Source organism: Crinia signifera, chromosome 19 (assembly GCF_055691185.1).
Source record: "Crinia signifera chromosome 19, ASM5569118v1, whole genome shotgun sequence".
Classification (NCBI taxonomy): domain Eukaryota; kingdom Metazoa; phylum Chordata; class Amphibia; order Anura; family Myobatrachidae; genus Crinia; species Crinia signifera.
Genome location: NC_139226.1, coordinates 19,142,731 through 19,163,826, shown reverse-complemented (window position 1 = coordinate 19,163,826; position 21,096 = coordinate 19,142,731). Strand labels below are relative to the sequence as shown.

The window sequence follows — 21,096 nt, the reverse complement described above, 5'->3', positions numbered from 1 at the left end:
GGGAGGTGTGGCCACCTACTGCGATTAGGCCACGCCCACAAAATGTTTAGAGGGGGTTAAAAAAACTCTTGAAAGTCGAAGGGGGTATTATTCCCCCACCACCACCTCAGCGGCAACAGCAGTGGCAGCAGTGGCACACACCTACAGGATGTGCTGTGCTCACAGCAGGATGTGCTGTGCTGAGCTCATGCTGTCAGTGAGACGCTCATGCTGAGCCTGCTGTCAGCACAACACATGCTGCAGAGGTGTGTGCTGCCGCCCTGGAGGGTCAGAGGGGGTAGGGGGGTGGGCTTCGGTCCAGGGCCCCTCCAGCAAACCCGGGCCCGGGTAATTAGTACCTGCTCCCCCCTCCCCCTCTCGGCTGCCCTACCCAGTGCATTGTTTTGTCCATGGGCCTACACTTCATTTAAGAGGGTCCTATCTACATAAATTTGGTAAAAGTATGCTAATATGTGTCAAATGGTGGAGCCCCCATGGTCTCAGCTATCACAATTCTTCTAAGCCCGCCTCCATACTCCTGTGAAACTAACCAATGGGAGTCTGGGGATGGGCTTAGAAGGATTGTGATGCCTTATACAGAGTTCTAGGTGCCACAAGGCGCCTGAATCACACTGTGATACCGATCACTTGGGAACCAGCCAGCACATACAGTATATTACCCGTATGTTTGTATGTATGTATGTTCTATGGGATGACCCCAGCACTATATAGTTGGTGCCAACTGTCTTGTGTCAGGTGTCTCATATCATACGGTGTACTGAGGAAAGATGCTTGAGGACCCATCTGTAATGAGTTCCTGCTACCAAAAATAGTGTTATTCCAATACCAAACATGACAGGCTTGTAAAATGAGCTTGTGTTTAGAAACTTTGTTATAAAACTGAATTTTAAGGTAATTTCTCAGTTATCTTTCTGGTCATGGAAAAATATTTACTGTTATCCGTTTTAATTTAAACATATCACGGAGAGATTATATTTATGGCTGTTTAATTGCCTTATTTACATTTGATTAACCCTGATATTGAGATAATATGTGAAAAAATCAATCACCTGTATTTTCTTTGCTTTATATGCACATGATTGAAAGCTTGCCCATAATATAGTTATCATTCAGTAAACTAAAAACTAAACATCAGGCGCAAATAATTATAGCAGGATAATTTCAAACAAAAACAAAGTATTTAAAAGGCAGCTCCCAGTGGGAACCTTTAAGGGACCCAATAAAACAGAAATGGACTAATATTATTCAGAGATAATAATTATAGAGAACGCACTGAATTAAACACATAATATTTATTAAAAAACAATTATTTAGGAATGCATTAATCACAAAACGACAATGAATCTAAAATATGATTAGACACACATGGGCAACCACTTCAACCTAGCACAGTTCTGGTGATGAAATGAGGTCCAGTAACTCTTACCCACTAAATGGAAGATGGAATAACCAATTTACGGGGAGCTGGTATATTGTGATTAGGTGTACAGGAATGATGTCCTTAGAAAAGTCCATCCAGTTATGGTTATGGGCAAGATGATAAGTGGACTGATGAGGGGAGAATGGGGGGAAAACGGTTGGATGATAATGTGAAGCTTGCAGGGAACTCACTTGCTGGATTGATGATCCCGTGCTTCAACCGGCTGGTGATGGCAAATAGCCGGGAGCATGTCCAGAGCAAGCAGCGGCGCGGCTGGGTGAGCTCTCTTTAATTATTATCTCTGAATAATATTAGTCCATCATTCAGTAAACACTGATAAGGCCCCCATACACCTGAATGAGATTGCACCCAAGGGTACTCAAGGGGTTGGAAGACTGATTTCATGCAGATTGTTTGCACATCGTGTGCACACAATTGTGCAATGAGATGTCCTGCGGGTCAAATGTTGGTCTATGATCAGCTGTGTTGCAAGTTTGATCAGACATATTGGGACCAGATTGCATGTGATTTTGAGCACATGCAATTGGTTGTTTGACGGGTCCGATGCCTTACCCCATCACCACCTTCCGCCGCACTCTTCCATCTGCCGCCACCTTTCCCCGCACTTCTCTGCACGCCGCTGCCACCTTCTCCCACACTCTTCCACCTTGGAGGAGGCAGATGCTGGAGATCATATTCCACTTCTAGCATCTGACAGTTAGCACAACGCTATGCTCTCCGGGCACTTCTGGGTAATGCCACAATGCTGTCACCCTGTCAGATTCTAGAGGTTAAATTTGACCTCTAGTGTCTGTCTCCTCTGAAGCTTCTAGACCCCATTAACCCGTGGCAAGGAGTATTAACCTCTGTAAACAAGAATTAACCCTTGGCAATGGCCATTAACCCTTGGCAATGAGCATTAACCCCTGGCAACAAGCATTAACCCTTGGTAATGAGCATTAACTCCTGGCAACAAGCATTAACCCTTGGCAATGAGCATTAACCCCTGGCAATGAGCATTAACCCCTGGCAATGAGCACTGGCCTATTTGTTGTATGAAGCAGCTGGATTGTACGATGGATTGTGTGCACATTGTGCGTACATTGTGTGTCCAAAAACCATAATTTGTGCCTGGGAGTTGAAGGGAAATCTGGACACAATCATGATTGTGAGCAGGTCTTTCTGGTGTATGGGTAGCTTTAGTTTAATGCGCTCGCAATGACCATAAGATCTATTACAACAATAGGACACTTCAGATGACTAATAACGACAACGAAGTAAACCTATGTTGATTCTTATTTTTATGGAATTGTCCTATCTAAAATCATTAGCTTGTACAGATCCCAATGAATCACCTCATTGATAGGGCAAATATTTTTCAGATCACTGCCTACAAATATTGATTCCTACTTATATGATTTGTCATAGTGCAATCATTAAAAACTGTTAACAAAGAATACTATTAACACTGAAATAATCTAAAAAAACAGGTGTGAATTGCAATGGTCTTTTTTATCACATTAGATAACTATAAAACGATAAAAAAGTATCAATACAGCAAACAAACTATAACAGTAGAATTAAACCTGTTTAAATAACAAATACTAAAGAATGAAGCATCTTAAAACATATAAACCAGCTTATAACACCTTACTACTGATGCATTAACATTAGCACATTAATATGAGAAAATAACTGATTAATAAAAAAATATCCATATGTTTACACATTTATTAAGTATAAAAGTATCACAAAATGTAAATCATACCATAAATTCATAACTTCAATTTTATGTACACAAAACAATAGTACAATTCTAAAAAAAATTTTTTTCATTGAACTTAATTAAAATGTGTTCTGATTTTTTTAAGCTCTTGTCTAGATGGGTGTGGTACAGGGGCCTGACAGTCGGGATCCCGACAGTCATTAGCCCGACGTCGGGATCCCGACTGGCCGGACCCAGACAGCATGGTGAGCTCCACTAAGCCCCTTGTGGGCTCGCTGCGCTCGCCATGCTGCGGGCATGGTGTCTCGCTACGAGAACCACCTATTCTATTCTCCCTCTATGGGGGTCGTGGACCGTCATGAGAGAAAATAGCAGGTGGCCGTCGGGAACCCGGCTGTCCGGCACCCGTCTCGATATTAGTGACCCAAACAGGGCCAATAAAATCTTTGGTCCAGCATTACTCATTACATATGGTGAAATGTAATAGAATGAGATATTCAGAAAGTGAGAGATTTGGTAAGATATCTCCATTTACACTGCAAAAATGAAAGTGGTTTTGCAGTGTAAATGATTGCTGCTTTCAAAACAACTAGAGATTTCTTACCAAATCTCTCACTATTTGAATCTCTCATCCTATTAAATTTCACAGTTGATAACTTACCATAGTTTGTTTCGCTTAATGATTTGCAACATTGCCATTTCAAACTAATCCTTTAGGATTTTGCTGCACAAAGAAATATGTTTAATGGTTAAAAAAATAAATACATTTTTGAAATTAATTCTTGTAGTTTTGCTTATTAAATTTTTTTTTTAATTTAAATAAAAAACTGATTTTTAAATTTGAGAGTTAACAATTTATAAATGTGTCCTCATCCATCTAGCCTTAATGTGCCATGCAGAGACACTGGGGGAATTTAATAGGATTAGAGATTCAGAAAGTGAGAGATTTGGTAAGACATCTCCAGTTTTTTTAAAGCGGCAATCATTTACACTGCAAAACCAGTTTGATTTTGCATTGTAAATAATTGCCACTTTAAAAGAAGTGGAGATTTCTTACCAAATCTCTCACTTTCTGAATCTGTAATCCTAATATATTTCCCCCACTGTGTCTTAGCCACAACATGATACAACTAGGATGATTCGTTTGATATGCAACATTTGTATATCTGTGTGTGTATGTCTGAGTCTGCAACAAAACCCATAAATAAATCTTGGCATGGAAATAAACTTCAGCTACTGCACCGTGCAATGTCATATACAGATTCAGGGACTCCGTTGCACACAGATATACAAACGTCTTATAGTAAATTAATTATCACAGTCAAATTTTGTGTGCTAGTTGTGTCCACTCATGTGACTAAGATGCAATTTTGAAATTTTTGGCAAATGATATGCAAAAAATATGCCTGACGCTAGTAGAATTTCATGGGACCTTGCATAGCGGAAGGGGGCGGTTTGGCATGACTGCTGCAATGATGTATGATGTAAACAATCAGTTACAATATGACACTAAAAAAATTAAAACTGAAACCTACCATTAATGGTACCAACATAAAACAGCCACAAATGCCACTCCCAAAGTTAAAATAACAAAGGTAAAATTTGGGGAAAGGTTTTGACAGTTTTTTGAACATACAGTATATTGACAGGAAAGTTTTAAAAATCATTTTTGAAAATGATCATTTATTATTTTACTGTTCTTTTTAGGTCCGCAGTGCTTGTTTTTCAATACACATATCCTTGCTTATTCGGCTTGTAAAGATGCTGAAATAGTTTTTATACCCTGCGCCTTTGACTTGTCCGGAGGTTCCTTCATGAACACGGAAGAAAGTTTTCTCTTGGACATGCCGTATGTTTTCTGTAGTGACTTCCAGGCTTTGTAAAACCCTTGATCTACAGAAGAAGACAAGCAGTAGAAGATGAGAGGGTCTAGGAAGGCATTGCAGGTACTAGGCAACAGAGCCAATTTGCGCCATGACACGTTCGTATTTTGTACGAAGCCCACCACATGTGAAATGTTATAAGGAGCGAAACAAACAATGAAAACAATCAACGTCGTCACTGCGACGCGAATGGCTCTCTTTTTGTGCTTTGCATGCATGCAGCACCTCATTAGAATCTGGATACAACGGGTGTAACAAAAGATGGTGATCCCCAAAGGCAAGAAAAATAGGACTATGGCCATCTCCAGCCTGGCTGGTACTACCAATTCCAACTGTTTGTCAGTGAAGTTTTCATAGCAGACAACCCTATCTCCTTTATGGACAAGAAACGTTTCAAGATAGCCCTTTTGAGAGGTCTCCAAGAGGAAGACGAAAGCCACATGGCCAATGACAATCATCCAGAGAACTACACAGATCAGAAATGAGTACTTGGGCTTCTTGTAAATCCTGTACTTGATTGGGAAAGCCACACTCAGGTATCGGCCAACACTCACGGCACTCAGGAAGCACACGCTCGCGTATATGGTGCCAAAGTGAATTAAGTTAAAGAGGGGACATAAGATTTCAGGCAGGGTCCAGTCACATAGAAAAGTCTCCATTATTTTTATTGGTAAGAACATAATAAACACCAGGTCGGAGATACAAAGATTAATCATATAGATGAGATTTGGGGTCAGCCTGCTCCGAGCCTTCTTGCAAAAAATGTAGAATGCCAGGATGTTTGATGGCAAGCCCAAGATCATGGTCATCACATAAATTGCCAGCGATAGGGTATCCATATACATTTTAGAGGTAGCCAGTGATGGTCAGAAAGTATGTGGATGAAGACATCTTCGCTCTTCTTGGTTGACCAAAAAATAGGCAAAGCTGTCTAGTAGTCCCACTTCCAATGCAATGCTTGTGTATAGAATAGCGTCCTCCGATTGTGGTCACTCTGATGTATCAGGAACTACTGCTCAACTTGATTTGTCCAGCCTAGAAGAGAGGCTGCTGTAAATTTCAAAGCCAGTTTTGAGTGAATTATTAAACGCCTGGCTCGTAGCCAATCTGCCCTTTATTTTTGTTCTCTAAATGGATGGGAAATGGTCCAGAAAGATTGCTGATCACCCGTAACATGACATCCAACAAGCCTGTTTAACAAGCCTGCATTAGCTAACGGCTCATAAAGCAATAAATTCAGGACTGACTCTATAACGTGGGTTAAGATCAGTACTAAAATACTGCCAATTAAGTGATAAGCCTACGAGAGATTTACACCGTTGGTCATACAAAATATTTAATATTGCAGGATGGAGAGAGTGTTAGCTGGTACAGGATCCATGCCCACGGTTAACGGTTGGGTCCCATAGAGACTGTAACTAAGAGAAGATCATTTACAGCCATCACAGCCCTGACTGGACCTTTAGCAAAACAAACACTGTACAAACAAAATTAAATTGAATGACTACAGTTGACAAGCGATCAGATAATCTATTATGGTTGCATTGTCCGTTGGCGAAAAAAAGTGATGTCATGTTTAAAAAACCTTAAGTAAAGGAATTCTTTATTTCATTGAATGGGGTCCAGGCATGGTCACTACAACTTTTTTGGTTGACGTGCAAGATATCTTCTATCTATCTACAGGTTTCTATCTATCTATCTATCTATCTATCTATCTATCTATCTATCTATCTATCTATCTATCTATCTATCTATCATAGGCGAATCTAGGGGGTGGTCCGGGGGTGCACAGGACCACCCATTAGCTGAGGGATGGAGCTTAATGATTTGCAACATTGCCATTTCAAACTAATCCTTTAGGATTTTGCTGCACAAAGAAATATGTTTAATGGTTAAAAAAATAAATACATTTTTGAAATTAATTCTTGTAGTTTTGCTTATTAAATTTTTTTTTTTATTTAAATAAAAAACTGATTTTTAAATTTGAGAGTTAACAATTTATAAATGTGTCCTCATCCATCTAGCCTTAATGTGCCATGCAGAGACACTGGGGGAATTTAATAGGATTAGAGATTCAGAAAGTGAGAGATTTGGTAAGACATCTCCAGTTTTTTTAAAGCGGCAATCATTTACACTGCAAAACCAGTTTGATTTTGCATTGTAAATAATTGCCACTTTAAAAGAAGTGGAGATTTCTTACCAAATCTCTCACTTTCTGAATCTGTAATCCTAATATATTTCCCCCACTGTGTCTTAGCCACAACATGATACAACTAGGATGATTCGTTTGATATGCAACATTTGTATATCGGTGTGTATGTCTGAGTCTGCAACAAAACCCATAAATAAATCTTGGCATGGAAATAAACTTCAGCTACTGCACCGTGCAATGTCATATACAGATTCAGGGACTCCGTTGCACACAGATATACAAACGTCTTATAGTAAATTAATTATCACAGTCAAATTTTGTGTGCTAGTTGTGTCCACTCATGTGACTAAGATGCAATTTTGAAATTTTTGGCAAATGATATGCAAAAAATATGCCTGACGCTAGTAGAATTTCATGGGACCTTGCATAGCGGAAGGGGGCGGTTTGGCATGACTGCTGCAATGATGTATGATGTAAACAATCAGTTACAATATGACACTAAAAAAATTAAAACTGAAACCTACCATTAATGGTACCAACATAAAACAGCCACAAATGCCACTCCCAAAGTTAAAATAACAAAGGTAAAATTTGGGGAAAGGTTTTGACAGTTTTTTGAACATACAGTATATTGACAGGAAAGTTTTAAAAATCGTTTTTGAAAATGATCATTTATTATTTTACTGTTCTTTTTAGGTCCGCAGTGCTTGTTTTTCAATACATCATATCCTTGCTTATTCGGCTTGTAAAGATGCTGAAATAGTTTTTATACCCCGCGCCTTTGACTTGTCCGGAGGTTCCTTCATGAACACAGATGAAAGTTTTCTCTTGGACATGCCGTATGTTTTCTGTAGTGACTTCCAGGCTTTGTAAAACCCTTGATCAACAGAAGAAGACAAGCAGTAGAAGATGAGAGGGTCTAGGAAGGCATTGCACGTACTAGGCAACAGAGCCAATTTGCGCCATGACACGTTCGTATTTTGTACGAAGCCCACCACATGTGAAATGTTATAAGGAGCGAAACAAACAATGAAAACAATCAACGTTGTCACTGCGACGCGAATGGCTCTCTTTTTGTGCTTTGCGTGCATGCAGCACCTCATTAGAATCTGGATACAACGGGTGTAACAAAAGATGGTGATCCCCAAAGGCAAGAAAAATAGGACTATGGCCATCTCCAGCCTCGCTGGTACTACCAATTCCAACTGTTCGGCGGTGAAGTTTTCATAGCAGACAACCCTATCTCCTTTATGGACAAGAAACGTTTCAAGATAGCCATTTTGAGAGGTCTCCAAGATGAAGATGAAAGCCACATGGCCAATGACAATCATCCAGAGAACTACACAGATCAGAAATGAGTACTTGGGCTTCTTGTAAATCCTGTACTTGATTGGGAAAGCCACACTCAGGTATCGGCCAACACTCACGGCACTAAGGAAGCACACGCTGGCGTATATGGTGCCAAAGTGAATTAAGTTAAAGAGGGGACATAAGATTTCAGGCAGGGTCCAGTCACATAGAAAAGTCTCCATTATTTTTATTGGTAAGAACATAATAAACACCAGGTCGGAGATACAAAGATTAATCATATAGATGAGATTTGGGGTCAGCCTGCTCCGAGCCTTCTTGCAAAAAATGTAGAATGCCAGGATGTTTGATGGCAAGCCCAAGATCATGGTCATCACATAAATTGACAGCGATAGAGTATCCATATACATTTTAGAGGTAGCCAGTGATGGTCAGAAAGTATGTGGATGAAGACATCTTCGCTCTTCTTGGTTGACCAAAAAATAGGCAAAGCTGTCTAGTAGTCCCACTTCCAATGCAATGCTTGTGTATAGAATAGCGTCCTCCGATTGTGGTCACTCTGATGTATCAGGAACTACTGCTCAACTTGACTTGTCCAGCCTAGAAGAGAGGCTGCTGTAAATTTCAAAGCCAGTTTTGAGTGAATTATTAAACGCCTGGCTCGTAGCCAATCTGCCCTTTATTTTTGTTCTCTAAATGGATGGGAAATGGTCCAGAAAGATTGCTGATCACCCGTAACATGACATCCAACAAGCCTGTTTAACAAGCCTGCATTAGCTAACGGCTCATAAAGCAATAAATTCAGGACTGACTCTATAACGTGGGTTAAGATCAGTACTGAAATACTGCCAATTAAGTGATAAGCCTACGAGAGATTTACACCGTTGGTCATACAAAATATTTAATATTGCAGGATGGAGAGAGTGTTAGCTGGTACAGGATCCATGCCCACGGTTAACGGTTGGGTCCCATAGAGACTGTAACTAAGAGAAGATCATTTACAGCCATCACAGCCCTGACTGGACCTTTAGCTAAACAAACACTGTACAAACATAAAGAAATTGAGTGACTACAGTTGACAAGCGATCAGATAATCTATTATGGTTGCAGTGTCCATTGCTGAAAAAAAAGTGATGTCATGTTTAAAAAACCTTAAGTAAAGGAATTCTTTATTTCTTCGAATGGGGTCCAGGCATGGTCACTACAACTTTTTTGGTTGACGTGCAAGATATCTTCTATCTATCTACAGGTTTCTATCTATCTATCTATCTATCTATCTATCTATCTATCTATCTATCTATCTATCTATCTCTCTATCTATCTGCTGCTTGGGGGAGCAAGCGCCAGCGTGGCGCTGCCGGTGCACATCAGGTCACACTGCTCAGAGAAGCCCCCCTTACCCCTCCGCATGCCGCTGCCGCCACATTTCTGCCTGGTCCGGCACCGCAGATATCCTCCTGTCGTGTAATGAAAAATTTCATGGCAAAATGGCTGCCCCCATACAGCAGACAGTTTTTAGGAATGTTAGAGGAGAAAACTGTCTGCTATTAGGGGGCAGCCATTTTGCCATGCAATTTTTCATAACTGCAGGAGACGGAGCCAGGAGGATATCTGCGGTGTCGGAACCAGGAATGCGGTGGCGTCATGCGGAGGGGTAAGGGGGTCTTAACTTTACATGGGAGGGCGGGGGCTATGGGTGGGGGGCGGCGATGTCAATTTCGGCAAGGGGGGGTGGGGCTCAAAAATATTAATTACGCCACTGGGGGAGATGTAACATGTGCAGAGAGAGTTACATTTGGATGGGGTGTGTTGAAACTGAAATCTAGATTGCCATGTAAAAATAATGATGCCAGTATTTACCCTGCACAGAAACAAAATAACTCACACAAATCTAACTCTCTCTGCACATGTTACATCTGCCCCACCTGCAGTGCACATGGTTTTGCCCATTTTGAGAACAAATTTGTACTGTGATCAGATCTGGATAAGGGCCTCTACGCCTACATGGATGGTGAAGTATGAACAAGTTGGGTTTTTCCACAAAATCATAAAACACTCACAGCAATTTTTTCATGTCAACCCTTTGACTGTTGACCTTTTGACCACGTCAACCTTTTGACTGTCAACCAATAGTTGTCAACCTTTGGACTGTCAATCTAGACACTGTAGATCAAATGACTGGATATCGTATACATTGATGGTAACAAGCAACAGATAAGATCTATAACTATTGGACACTATACTTATTGCCCATATTTAAAGAGCTGATGGCACAGCCTTCGGCAGCTTCCTCTGGTATTATCTTCCTAAATGTTTTGGGGAAATAAGTTAAAATATCTTATACTTTCTAGATTTGCATTAAAACAAAGGCCCTTATTCTGATTGAGTCAGCTCTGCGTGTGGTCGGACGTCCGATGTTTGGTATTTGCGCATGTGCAGAGGCGTATCTGCACATGTGCGAACTCCTCGCACGTCCGAACACGGAGTGAGGTCCATGCAGAAACTGATTGTATGGAACCATCCGAGCAGGGGGTGGAGAGGGGCATGAAGGGATGTTTGGGCTCATTACCATATGTGTACGTCCCGCGTTTCATGGGCGTTCCCATGAAAACGCTGGGCGTACGTATGGTAATGCGGCCATGACGCACCTGTGGGGGGCAGACATATGACATAGCCTGATGCCAGCTGCCCGCCCATATCCCTGCTTTCATACGGAGAAATGCCCGAGTGGTCTGGAGCACTCGGTGCTGCCTGACTGCTCGGTCCATAATTCGATGGTCGGCGACCATCGGAGGATGGGGGAGGTTCCCACAGATGGGGGAGGTGTGCACATGAAACATCCACTCGCGGTCCGTTCGGTCGGCGTCTTACCGCATTCGGACGGTGTGAGCGATACATATGACAGACGGGGCTAAGAACACTCGGTTACTGTCCGAAATACGCATCTGTCCGAATCAACTAGAATAAGGGCCATAGTCTGCTCTTTACATTTTAGCAAGTTTCCAACAAGGCAAATCCTTCCTGTAGCACTCAATACCATTTGTTGTTTTATTAGAATTTAGTGATCATGATTAATAGATTCCTGGTCTAACAAGTGGAGATACCGCCTTCCTCTTATAGTACGATATGCAGTGCCAGATTAAGGTCTAAATAGGCCTAGAGCTGAAAATGATCAAGGGCATATGTGCCGATACTGTGGGTGCCCAAGGGGCCGAGCACCCACGAAAATTGATGAGCACCCATGGGCCCGAGTCCCGCTGCTGGGCTGCCATATTAACTTGCTAATTTGCGGCTGCAGCACCCACCTGGACCCACCACCTGGGAAACAGTATGCCAGGAACAGTGTATTCTGTCCACGGAGTACCTGCACTGTGGGGGCATTTATGTACCTGCACTGTGGGGAGCATTTATGTACCTGCACTGTGGGAGCATTTATGTACCTGCACTGTGGGGGCATTTATGTACCTGCACTGTGGGGGCATTTATGTACCTGCACTGTGGGGGCATTTATGTACCTGCACTGTGGGGGCATTTATGTACCTGCACTGTGGGGGCATTTATGTTCCTGCACTGTGGGGGCATTTATGTATGTGGAACTCTGTTGCTGTAATTTGAATATTGGAGACAACTGTGCTCCATAATATGAAGCCACCCCTTTTATATTGTTGGCTTGAGCACCCACCAGCAAAAACATAAATCGGTACCTATGATCAAGGGCCTATTTTGCGCAATAATAGGGGTTGTGGCCAGCACCTAATAATGTGGGGGGCGTGACCAGTGTTCTGTTTGGAGGGTATGTTCATGGGTGTGTCTCTATTTGTGTAAATACTTTCAACTAATTATATATGCCTGGAAAAGGCAGGGGGCTAGCATAGGAAGAATATTGGTGGGTGTCCTCCAAAAGTGCAACCGCAGGATGCCGATGTCCTAAGATACTTGCAGGCAGGCTCGGACTGGCCTGGCGGGGCCCCGGGGGATCCCCCGGTGGGCCCCGTTGGTTTGTAACCACGCCCCCTTGTGCAAGGGGGCGGGGGCCTACAGCAGGCTAGCCAGCATAGTAGTTATTGCCGCCGGATAGTCATCAGCTATTGACTGACCCGGCGGCAACAGGCTGCAGAAATTTCCGGCATTTTTCAGGCTCCATTCCCAGAGGAGCCTTGCGGATGTCTGCCGCATCATGATGTTGCGCGGCGGACCCGCTCGGCGCAGCACTCGGTAATCTGTGCTAGGAGTAGCTGGTTGGTCCAAGAAACAACAACCAGCCTCAGTCCCAGGACCACCCAGGTAGCAACCCGGCACACACCCACCCAGCAGCCGATTCAAAAAAAGAGACAGAAGAGAGGAGGAGAGAAGAATACTAATAAAGTAAGAAATGTGAAAAAAGAATGACAGGAATAACAGTGAGAGATGGGGTAACTTTAAAGAAGTATAGGGGTGAATACGAGGAATATGTGGAAAAATTACGGGGAGACAGGAGAAATAGATGAAGAGAGGAAGAATAGTGGAAAGAAGGAAGAATAGAGGAACTGGTAGAGACAGGAGAAATAGAAGAGAGTCTCAACAAAAATTCAAGTGGGGGGACCTATGTAATGTATTATATGGGGTGGTGGCTATGTGCTGTACTATTATCTGAGTGGGGGGACCTATGTAATATATTTTATTGGGGGTCTATGTGCTGTACTATTATCTGAGTAGGGGGACATATGTAATGTACTATATGGGGGGCCTATGTGCTGTACCATTATCGGAGTGGGGGGACCTATGTAATGTACTATATGGGGGCCTATGTGCTGTACTATTAACTGAGTGGGGGACCTATGTAATGTACTATATGGGGGGGGCCTATGTGCTGTACTATTATCTGGGTGGGGTGGACGTATGTGCTGTATTATATGTGGGGGGACCTACGTGCTGTACTATTATCTGTGTGTGGAGGACCTAATGTGCTGTAATATCTGGGGGGGGGGTATTTGCTGTATTATCTGTGGGACCTATGTGCGTTATTATCAGGATGTGCTTTATTATCAGGGTGGGGGATTTACGGATCAGATATCACACACCTGCGATTTTGCCCCGATTATGCCCGATTATCATCCCAAAGTGCCGAAATCGGATGAAATTGGCCCAAAATTGCATAGTGTATAGCCACTCCTCTCTGGTCAGATGGCCACACCCTTCAAAAAGACCACGCCCCTTGGTGGGCCCCTGTGAGTGCATTTCCCTGGTGGGCCCTTCATGCCCCAGTCCGACACTGCTTGCGGGGTGAGGCAGCACTCCAGTCATAAAAAAATTACTGAAAGCCAAAACTTGGTAGACAACATTTCAGCACCTTTTTTGTGGTCACCCAAGTTTACCACACCATATACCCCTTATACAAATCATGCAACACAATAGTAACCCCCTTACACTGTACTTGCCTCTTACACATTATGCCACATGGAATGAGCCAAAATTCACACCGACTGAGCCAATATTCACATTTTTCCACATGGATAGAGCCACAATACACACTATACCAAACAAACTGAGCAATAGTGCAAATTATGCCTCATAAACAGAGGCATTGCGCGCCAAAGGCGCTCATTAAAAATTGACACCATAATGCCCATTACGTTAAGCCACACACCATAATGTCCATTACGTATTATGCCAAACACCATAATGCCTATTTAAAATGATGCTATATAAATGCTGCTTATCCACATGCTCACTGACAGGGGTTCCATGCTCATTGCCATGTGGGATTACATGCTCATTGCCAAGGTGGAATACATGCTCGCGGTAACTGGGGGGCAGCTGCCGCCTTGCAGAAATGACAGCCATTGACAGCCAGGCAGAGAGCAGGGGGCTGCCTGGCTGTATTCAGAGCACTGCAGGTCCCGGCTATTTTAAATAATACCCCTTTCACATCAGAAAATGCAGGCACTTACCCGGGAATATGGTCCCAGGATCATGCAGGACATCCCCGGGCTGGCCCCTTTTACACCTGCCTACACCCTGCATTTTCTGGTATGAGGGGGAGAGAAAACCACCCCCCCCCCCCCTTTAAACAACCAGCTATATCTTTGGAACCAACTGATCCATTTACATGTGGGCTTCAAATGATTTTGGTCCCATGAAACTGGGCCATTTGGTTCCAGAGAAATCTGTCCTCAAACAACATGAACAGCCATGAAATTACATTTCAGAAATAAAAAAAATTGGTTTATCCGCAATATCTCTGGAATCAATTAACCCCGTATGGACCAACCTGATATCAGATTGAAGGTCCAGCAATTTTGGGTTCCACTGAGATCAACCTTGACCTTCTGTGATGCCGGAGGGGGAACTGGAAGCGGTTGGAACCAGGTGGGAGTCAGAATTATCCTATGGGAAAACGTTCCAGGTTTGCCTGACGGTATCTCTGGTCCTGGGGGGCTAGCCATGCGGGGCTGAGCTCATTGGAAAGCCCTGGCCCTCAGCTACAAAATGGGCCTATGGAGCTGTAGCTCCATCAGACCCATTGTTAATCCAGCCCTGAAGATATGTACCCTACAATGCCATGAGTACAGCACCAATATTAGGGCATTAATGATAATTACTTGACCTTAAAATACTGCAGTAATAAACAATATACTGTATGCATTTATAGGCGGTAGGCAAACATAAGACACTCATCTGTTAACAGTATGTAACCATCAGATATTTTTAGTTACCGTAAATTAGATAATAATTCTTAGTCATAAAGCCATAAACCACCTGGAACCTCACTGCATGTAGTCATAAACATTTCCTTGACGTCGATATAACCTTTGAAAGTGACTAAATCTAATGTGACCGGCAATCTGCCTACAACAGTAAATTTAAAAACAATCCTAAATAGAGAAATATGACTTGTTGGCATTCAAAACTGTAGAGAACCAGTAACCACAGTACTGTGGTGTACCTTAATAAGATCTGTGTTTGTTTGTTTATTTATGATGTTACCTTCTGTTGGCGTACCCATAGGAAGTGGATCTTCTTTCTTCTCATCATCAGTACACTTGTTGCATCTCCCTTTAAACAATAGCAGAGAGGCAAAGATTTCACCCCCCTGAGAAAGACAGCAATCAAACCAGAAATAGTGCCATAATAAATTAGGATTTACAGTAGTTTCAGCAACACTTTGGGAGGCATACAATCTGGGATTCCAACTGATGGAACATCCCGAAAGTCGGAATCCCAGGCTGTTTTCGGTCCTCTGGATTGTAATTTGACAGTTGGAATTCCATGTTCCGACTGTCGAAAATCCCAAAGTTTGTCAAAAAAAGGCAGCGGATTGTCGGAAAATGGCAGCGAATTTGACTCTGATGTTTATTGTCATGACAGTTGTAACGATCAGATCAGGTGGTAGGCCGAATAAAGCATGCCTCCTGTTATTATTATGTGTGAGATCAATGTATTGTTGGTATTTTTTTGTATAAGCATGCCTCCTGTTATTATTATGTGTGAGATCAGGGCATGTCTTGTAGTATGTGTGTAAACTTAATGTGACCTAAAGGGAGGTTGAGTCTGAATACCCTCAGATTGACCATCTGTAGAATTCTTTGGAGTTAGGATGTCAGATAAGATCTGAGACCCCTCATAAACCAGATTGGGGGTTAGAACCATAGTGCCTAGGCAAGGTCTCTTATCACGTGTGGAATGTGTACCAAACCACTTCAAAGCAGTGGACCAATTCTTCAATCAACCAGGGACATTCCCTAGTGATCAGCAAGGAAAGGGTTCAAATCCCAAGGGTAGGAGGGATGAGGGAGCCTGCAGATAAAACCCCTCTCCTGTCAAAATATGAGTGTTACTTCTTGGGGGACCAGCAAACTAGCTAGAAGCGACCTGTTTGATTTTATGTGGAGACCCCCCCACTACAGAATGAGTACTTGGGTGTAAGATACAGTTCTGTCATTTTTTAGTTCCCTTTTATTTCTGAATTGCATTTCTCTTGTGTGTACTTTTAAAATCATTGTAATATCTTGTAACCCTTTTTGCCACTTAAAGCTCTGTAGTATTTCTAGGAATAAATAATACATATTCCCTGTTCTGATTTTGTGATTCTTAGTAGCTTTTTAGCCAAAGAAGAGTGGTCAGCGTTACCTTATTTTTATACTGTATTGTGTGGTCAGGTGCGAGCAAGTCGTACCTTGCGCAATTTGTAAGCGCTAAATCAAGCCTGCTGGTGGCGCGGCGTACCTCATAGTGGGGACTCTTGTGTCCAAAATGAACCCCAGTCACAGCCGGAGCTGCTCGGATTGACATATCTGAACAGGCGACCGGTGGGTCCGTGACAGCAGTCATTAATATAGCTGCTCTAAATGCTTATCTAATTATACATCTGACATGCTAGAATTTCTAGAAGTCGTTAGTAAATCGTATTCATTCTGTCAACATGAGAAGTAGAGGGCGCTGTTTCCTTTGCCTAACTTGTTAATAAGCAAATAACCATTTATTTTGATGACCTCAGAAGTTTGTCAAGCATTAATAAAGTCTTTATCCATTGTCCGTGAGAAGCCAGGTGATAGCCTCTAGAAGAAACATTGTGGCCGATTCACACCCGTTCCTAAGGGTCAGAATGCGGACCCCTTTTTCATTGGCGGGGGTCTGCAATGGCAGGGGAATGCAGGAGAATGCTGGGCGTTCCCCTGCCAATGCCTGCTTTGGTTGCGGATGATGTCATTGTCCTCCCTGAATTCGGCCATCTTCGGCCAAGATAAAAATCAGTCAAGACTGCCTTTGCGAACGCGAAAAAAAATCCTGTAATGGTCTGCGAAAATGTGGGGGTTCACGCTGCGGCGAGGCGCGTTTGATCGCGAGGCGCCATTTATCTGTTCGCTAGGCTATGAACATACGCAGCCTAGCGAACAGGTCTGAATTAGGCCCATTGTATAATGCTTTGTAATTGTGAACACAACGAGAACATAGAAGCTTCTGATGGGAATGTGATAAAATATTTGCTGTACATGCTAATCCTCATCTATGTGAGTAATTTAAGCAGACCCATTATATAGAATGAACTCTATAAATATTGAGGGAAGAACGAGTGTCCCATGTCCAATCAGGTTAGGTTTTTCCTGGCCAGTATATCACCCTGTTGCGGTTCTTCCCAACCAAAAGTCTGCGAACAGGCAGAGACGGAGCTATAAAATACTATATCAGTGATAAAATTGAATCAAAATCAAATCGAATGGACATCAAACAGTTTTCAACCGCATTCAAAATCAAATAGAAGAAAAGACTGTGCAGACAAGACTACAGGTATATAGGGCCTGATTCTGATTGGCTCACAATGCAGCAGTAGCCATGTAACACCACCCCCTGGATGGGAATACCCGCCCCCCCAGTGGCGTAACTACAAATTTAGCTCCCCCCAGCTGAATATTTTGTGGTGCCCCCCCCCCCCCACTATGTAACCTCCCAACAATACAGCACTGCATTACATGACTGCACTAAATCACTGTTATAGACCCACACTACATCCCAGCAATATACATACCCAAACTACCTTACTGCATTACCTCCCCACACTACATATTACAGTATACCACTAAACTACAGCACTATCTCAGCACTATATGCCTGGACCACAACCCACGCTATAAAACTATACACAAACCTGGCTTTGCCTCAGACCCCGAAGCCATGTACCGTCAGAAAGTCAGCTCCCGGACACATCCCTGGACAACCACTGTCCACCTCCCACGACAAACTTTATGCTCCCGGAGGGTGCCCTGCCCGTTTTCCATGGCAGGCCTTCAGACACCTGAATGCTCCACTCGTGGCCGTCCCGCCTGTTCTCAACGGGACACTTCTTCTGTGGACACTTCTCCTTCAAGCTGACTCCTGAGTGTCACCTGCCCGCGGCCGCTTACCCAGCTCCCGGCATGCATTCCACCCATAGGCACCGCTCGTCTTCTGTGACTCCAGTGAGTCACAGCAGGTGACTCCTATCCCGATCTGGAGACCACGGCTGCTGCTGCTCCTCCTATGCCGGGCTGGCATACCACTCTGACGGATCTCTTGATGTTCTCCCGTGAGCGGCAGGTGCTGGGGGGGGGGTTGGCAGCATGTCACAGACAAGAGTCTGTTATGGCTCTCCATTTTCCTAATCACAATGTTAGGACGCATAGCGCAGGCAGCATTTGAAATCTGGCGCTGGCCAAACCGCTGCTGATTGGCTGCTGTTATGAACACGATTGGCTCAATCACAGCCGACGTCACTCATCATGGCTGCCTGGCGCCCGCTGCAATATATTGCTCTCAGACGCGTACGGTACGCGTTGTAATGGGTGAGTGGTCCTGCCCTGCTGAGTCCCCTAAATATCTATAACACAAATCCTGCGCCCCTGTGGGTCTGGCTCCCCCCCGCCACCGCGAGGGCTGCGGAGCGCTAGTTACACCACTGCGCCCCCCCCCCGCTACTTTCTGAATTTCCCCGCAGCACTGGGAATGGATGTTTTGCATAAATATCCATTTGCAGGCTTGCGTGCAAGCCCATAATCATGATTTCTGTAGCACTTGCTAATCCAAGTCATTCTGTGGTGACTTAGATTAGCGCACCCTGAAAATTGACATCACATCACATGGGCCATTTTAGTGCCTTGCCGTGCGATGCGATGCGTTGCGCTTTTTTAATGTAATTTATGCACTGTTCTGTATGCCATGGGGGATCGCATCGCACCTCCCACAGAATCGCATGCAATTTTATAGGGTATTACATTAGCTATACAGGTAGAGTATCCCGTATCCAAAATGCTCGGGACCAGGAGAATTTTGGATAACGGATTATTCCGTATTTCGGAATATTTTAATATTTCAATTATGTATTTTGAAGTATCTTGCATTTATGCTGTATAAACACATAAAATACACACAAATATATTTTATTACCACATAAAATACACACAAATATATTTTATTTGTTCAAAAAACAAGGTTTCAAAACATGAAACAAAATTTGTGTACTATCTCAGATACTGAATTTGAATGCCAAGCAATCACTGTCTTGCACATATATAGTGCCAGTTACATATCATGTCCTCAGTAGGGCTGTTACAAATGTCCCCAGTGAGTTTTTAGCAAAAAAAAAATATATTTTTTTCACTTTCTGGAATGTCTGGTTTTCGGAATAATTCGGATAACGGATACTCAGATACGGGATACTCAACCTGTACAATAATATCATTGTATGACATACCAAGAGGTTTTAGGCACCCCCCCCCCCCCCACTATCCACGCCACCCGACGCGTGGCGAGTGCAGTGGAATGCGTCCTCCGACCTTTTCATACCCCCACTATCCACGTCGGCGAGGAGTTGATATTATATAGTGTGAAGCCCGAAGCGTGGTGAGCGTAGCGAGCCCCACGAGGGGATGCGTAATACATGTAAAGTAATCCGTGTCCCCTCGCGGGGCATGCAACGTTGGACATTCAAATAAATGTTCCTTTTAACCATGCACATCTTTTGCACAAAGCATAGGCCAGTGTAAGTGTGCACCAAGGTAGATGTCTAGTAGCATGACCAAGCACACAAGTTCAGACTGGTTCTCTCCACGGTGCCTACAACAATGCATATGGCAAATATTCACATTTTTCTCCATTCATGCAATGAGCCCTCTGCATCAAGTCCTATATTGTCATAGTATAGGAGTAATAGTGGGATGCCCATGGTCAATTCATTACATTAAGAGGTCTGGTTGAGGTATTAGTTAGAAGACTTTAGGACAAACTCCACTGATCAAAAGTTCACAATGTTTGCAGCCAAAAGAGGAATGAGTCAGATCATTTACTGAATGAAGTATTTTCAAAATGATGAAAGAGGAGATTACAATGATGCTAGCAGTGAGCCTATGGCTCATGCCTAAGGAACATTCTTATTACCTCGGTATAAATGATTTCTAAAAATCACCTTTTTCAGATTTGGTAAACCTTCAAGGCTTCTGTTTTGATGCCCTTGTTCAGACTTGATCGTACTGCCGCAAATTCACGGGGCCAGTGTTCAGTTACGATGCCACCCCGCTAGAGTGAAATCCCGCCCTGCGACTTAATGAGCTTGATGTGTCAATGGCTGTGCATGGCTAAAGATCCATTTGCAGAGCGAATATGTCCAAAACCCATCGTAACAGGCTCACACTGGGCACAAGTCATCACAGGCTCAGAGACTTACTTGGCAGTGTGATGGAATGAGGCATATCCGGGCAGGAGATGATGTCACACACCCTCCCCTAAAATGCTCAGGCCTAGCGTCTTCCCGGACACTCCAAGCATTTTCCCAGACACACCAGTGTTTTTTCTTAGCCCTCCATGAAACAGCCGGTTTCCACCGCCAGATGTCTACTTCCTGTCACCCACCTTGTGAACAGCGTGCGATTCAGTGGCGTAACTAAGGGTAGGCAGCCCTAGCGGTCACAGGGGGGGGGGCGCCGGCACCACCGGGGCGCAGCAGGGTCACGGCGCACTGTGGTGCCGAAGGCTGTCCTGTGTGTGAGCTCTGTAGGGAGGAAACTGTGTATGTATTGTCGAGCTGCCTGTAGGTGGAGCTGCAGCGCACAACTCCTCGGCTCTCAGGAAGCTCCTCTCTCTGTCTACACCACATGGG

The 21,096-nt window shown here is 43.5% G+C and overlaps 2 protein-coding genes across 2 annotated transcripts; both read right to left on the bottom strand.

Annotated features, from left to right (window-relative positions):
* Positions 1-4,890: 4,890 nt before the first annotated feature.
* On the bottom strand, positions 4,891-5,874 carry LOC146041457 (free fatty acid receptor 2-like). The gene has a single exon (XM_083161435.1). It carries the CDS (start codon positions 5,872-5,874, stop codon positions 4,891-4,893), a length of 984 nt encoding a protein of 327 aa, XP_083017561.1.
* Positions 5,875-7,915: 2,041 nt separating this feature from the next.
* LOC146041456 (free fatty acid receptor 2-like) lies at positions 7,916-8,899 on the bottom strand. The gene has a single exon (XM_083161434.1). The coding sequence runs from the start codon at positions 8,897-8,899 to the stop codon at positions 7,916-7,918; it is 984 nt and encodes a 327-aa protein (XP_083017560.1).
* Positions 8,900-21,096: the final 12,197 nt, after the last annotated feature.

Coding starts and splice junctions, on each gene's coding strand:
- LOC146041457 (XM_083161435.1), bottom strand. CDS start 5,874: ATGTATATGGATACCCTATCGCTGGCAATTTATGTGATGACCATGATC.
- LOC146041456 (XM_083161434.1), bottom strand. CDS start 8,899: ATGTATATGGATACTCTATCGCTGTCAATTTATGTGATGACCATGATC.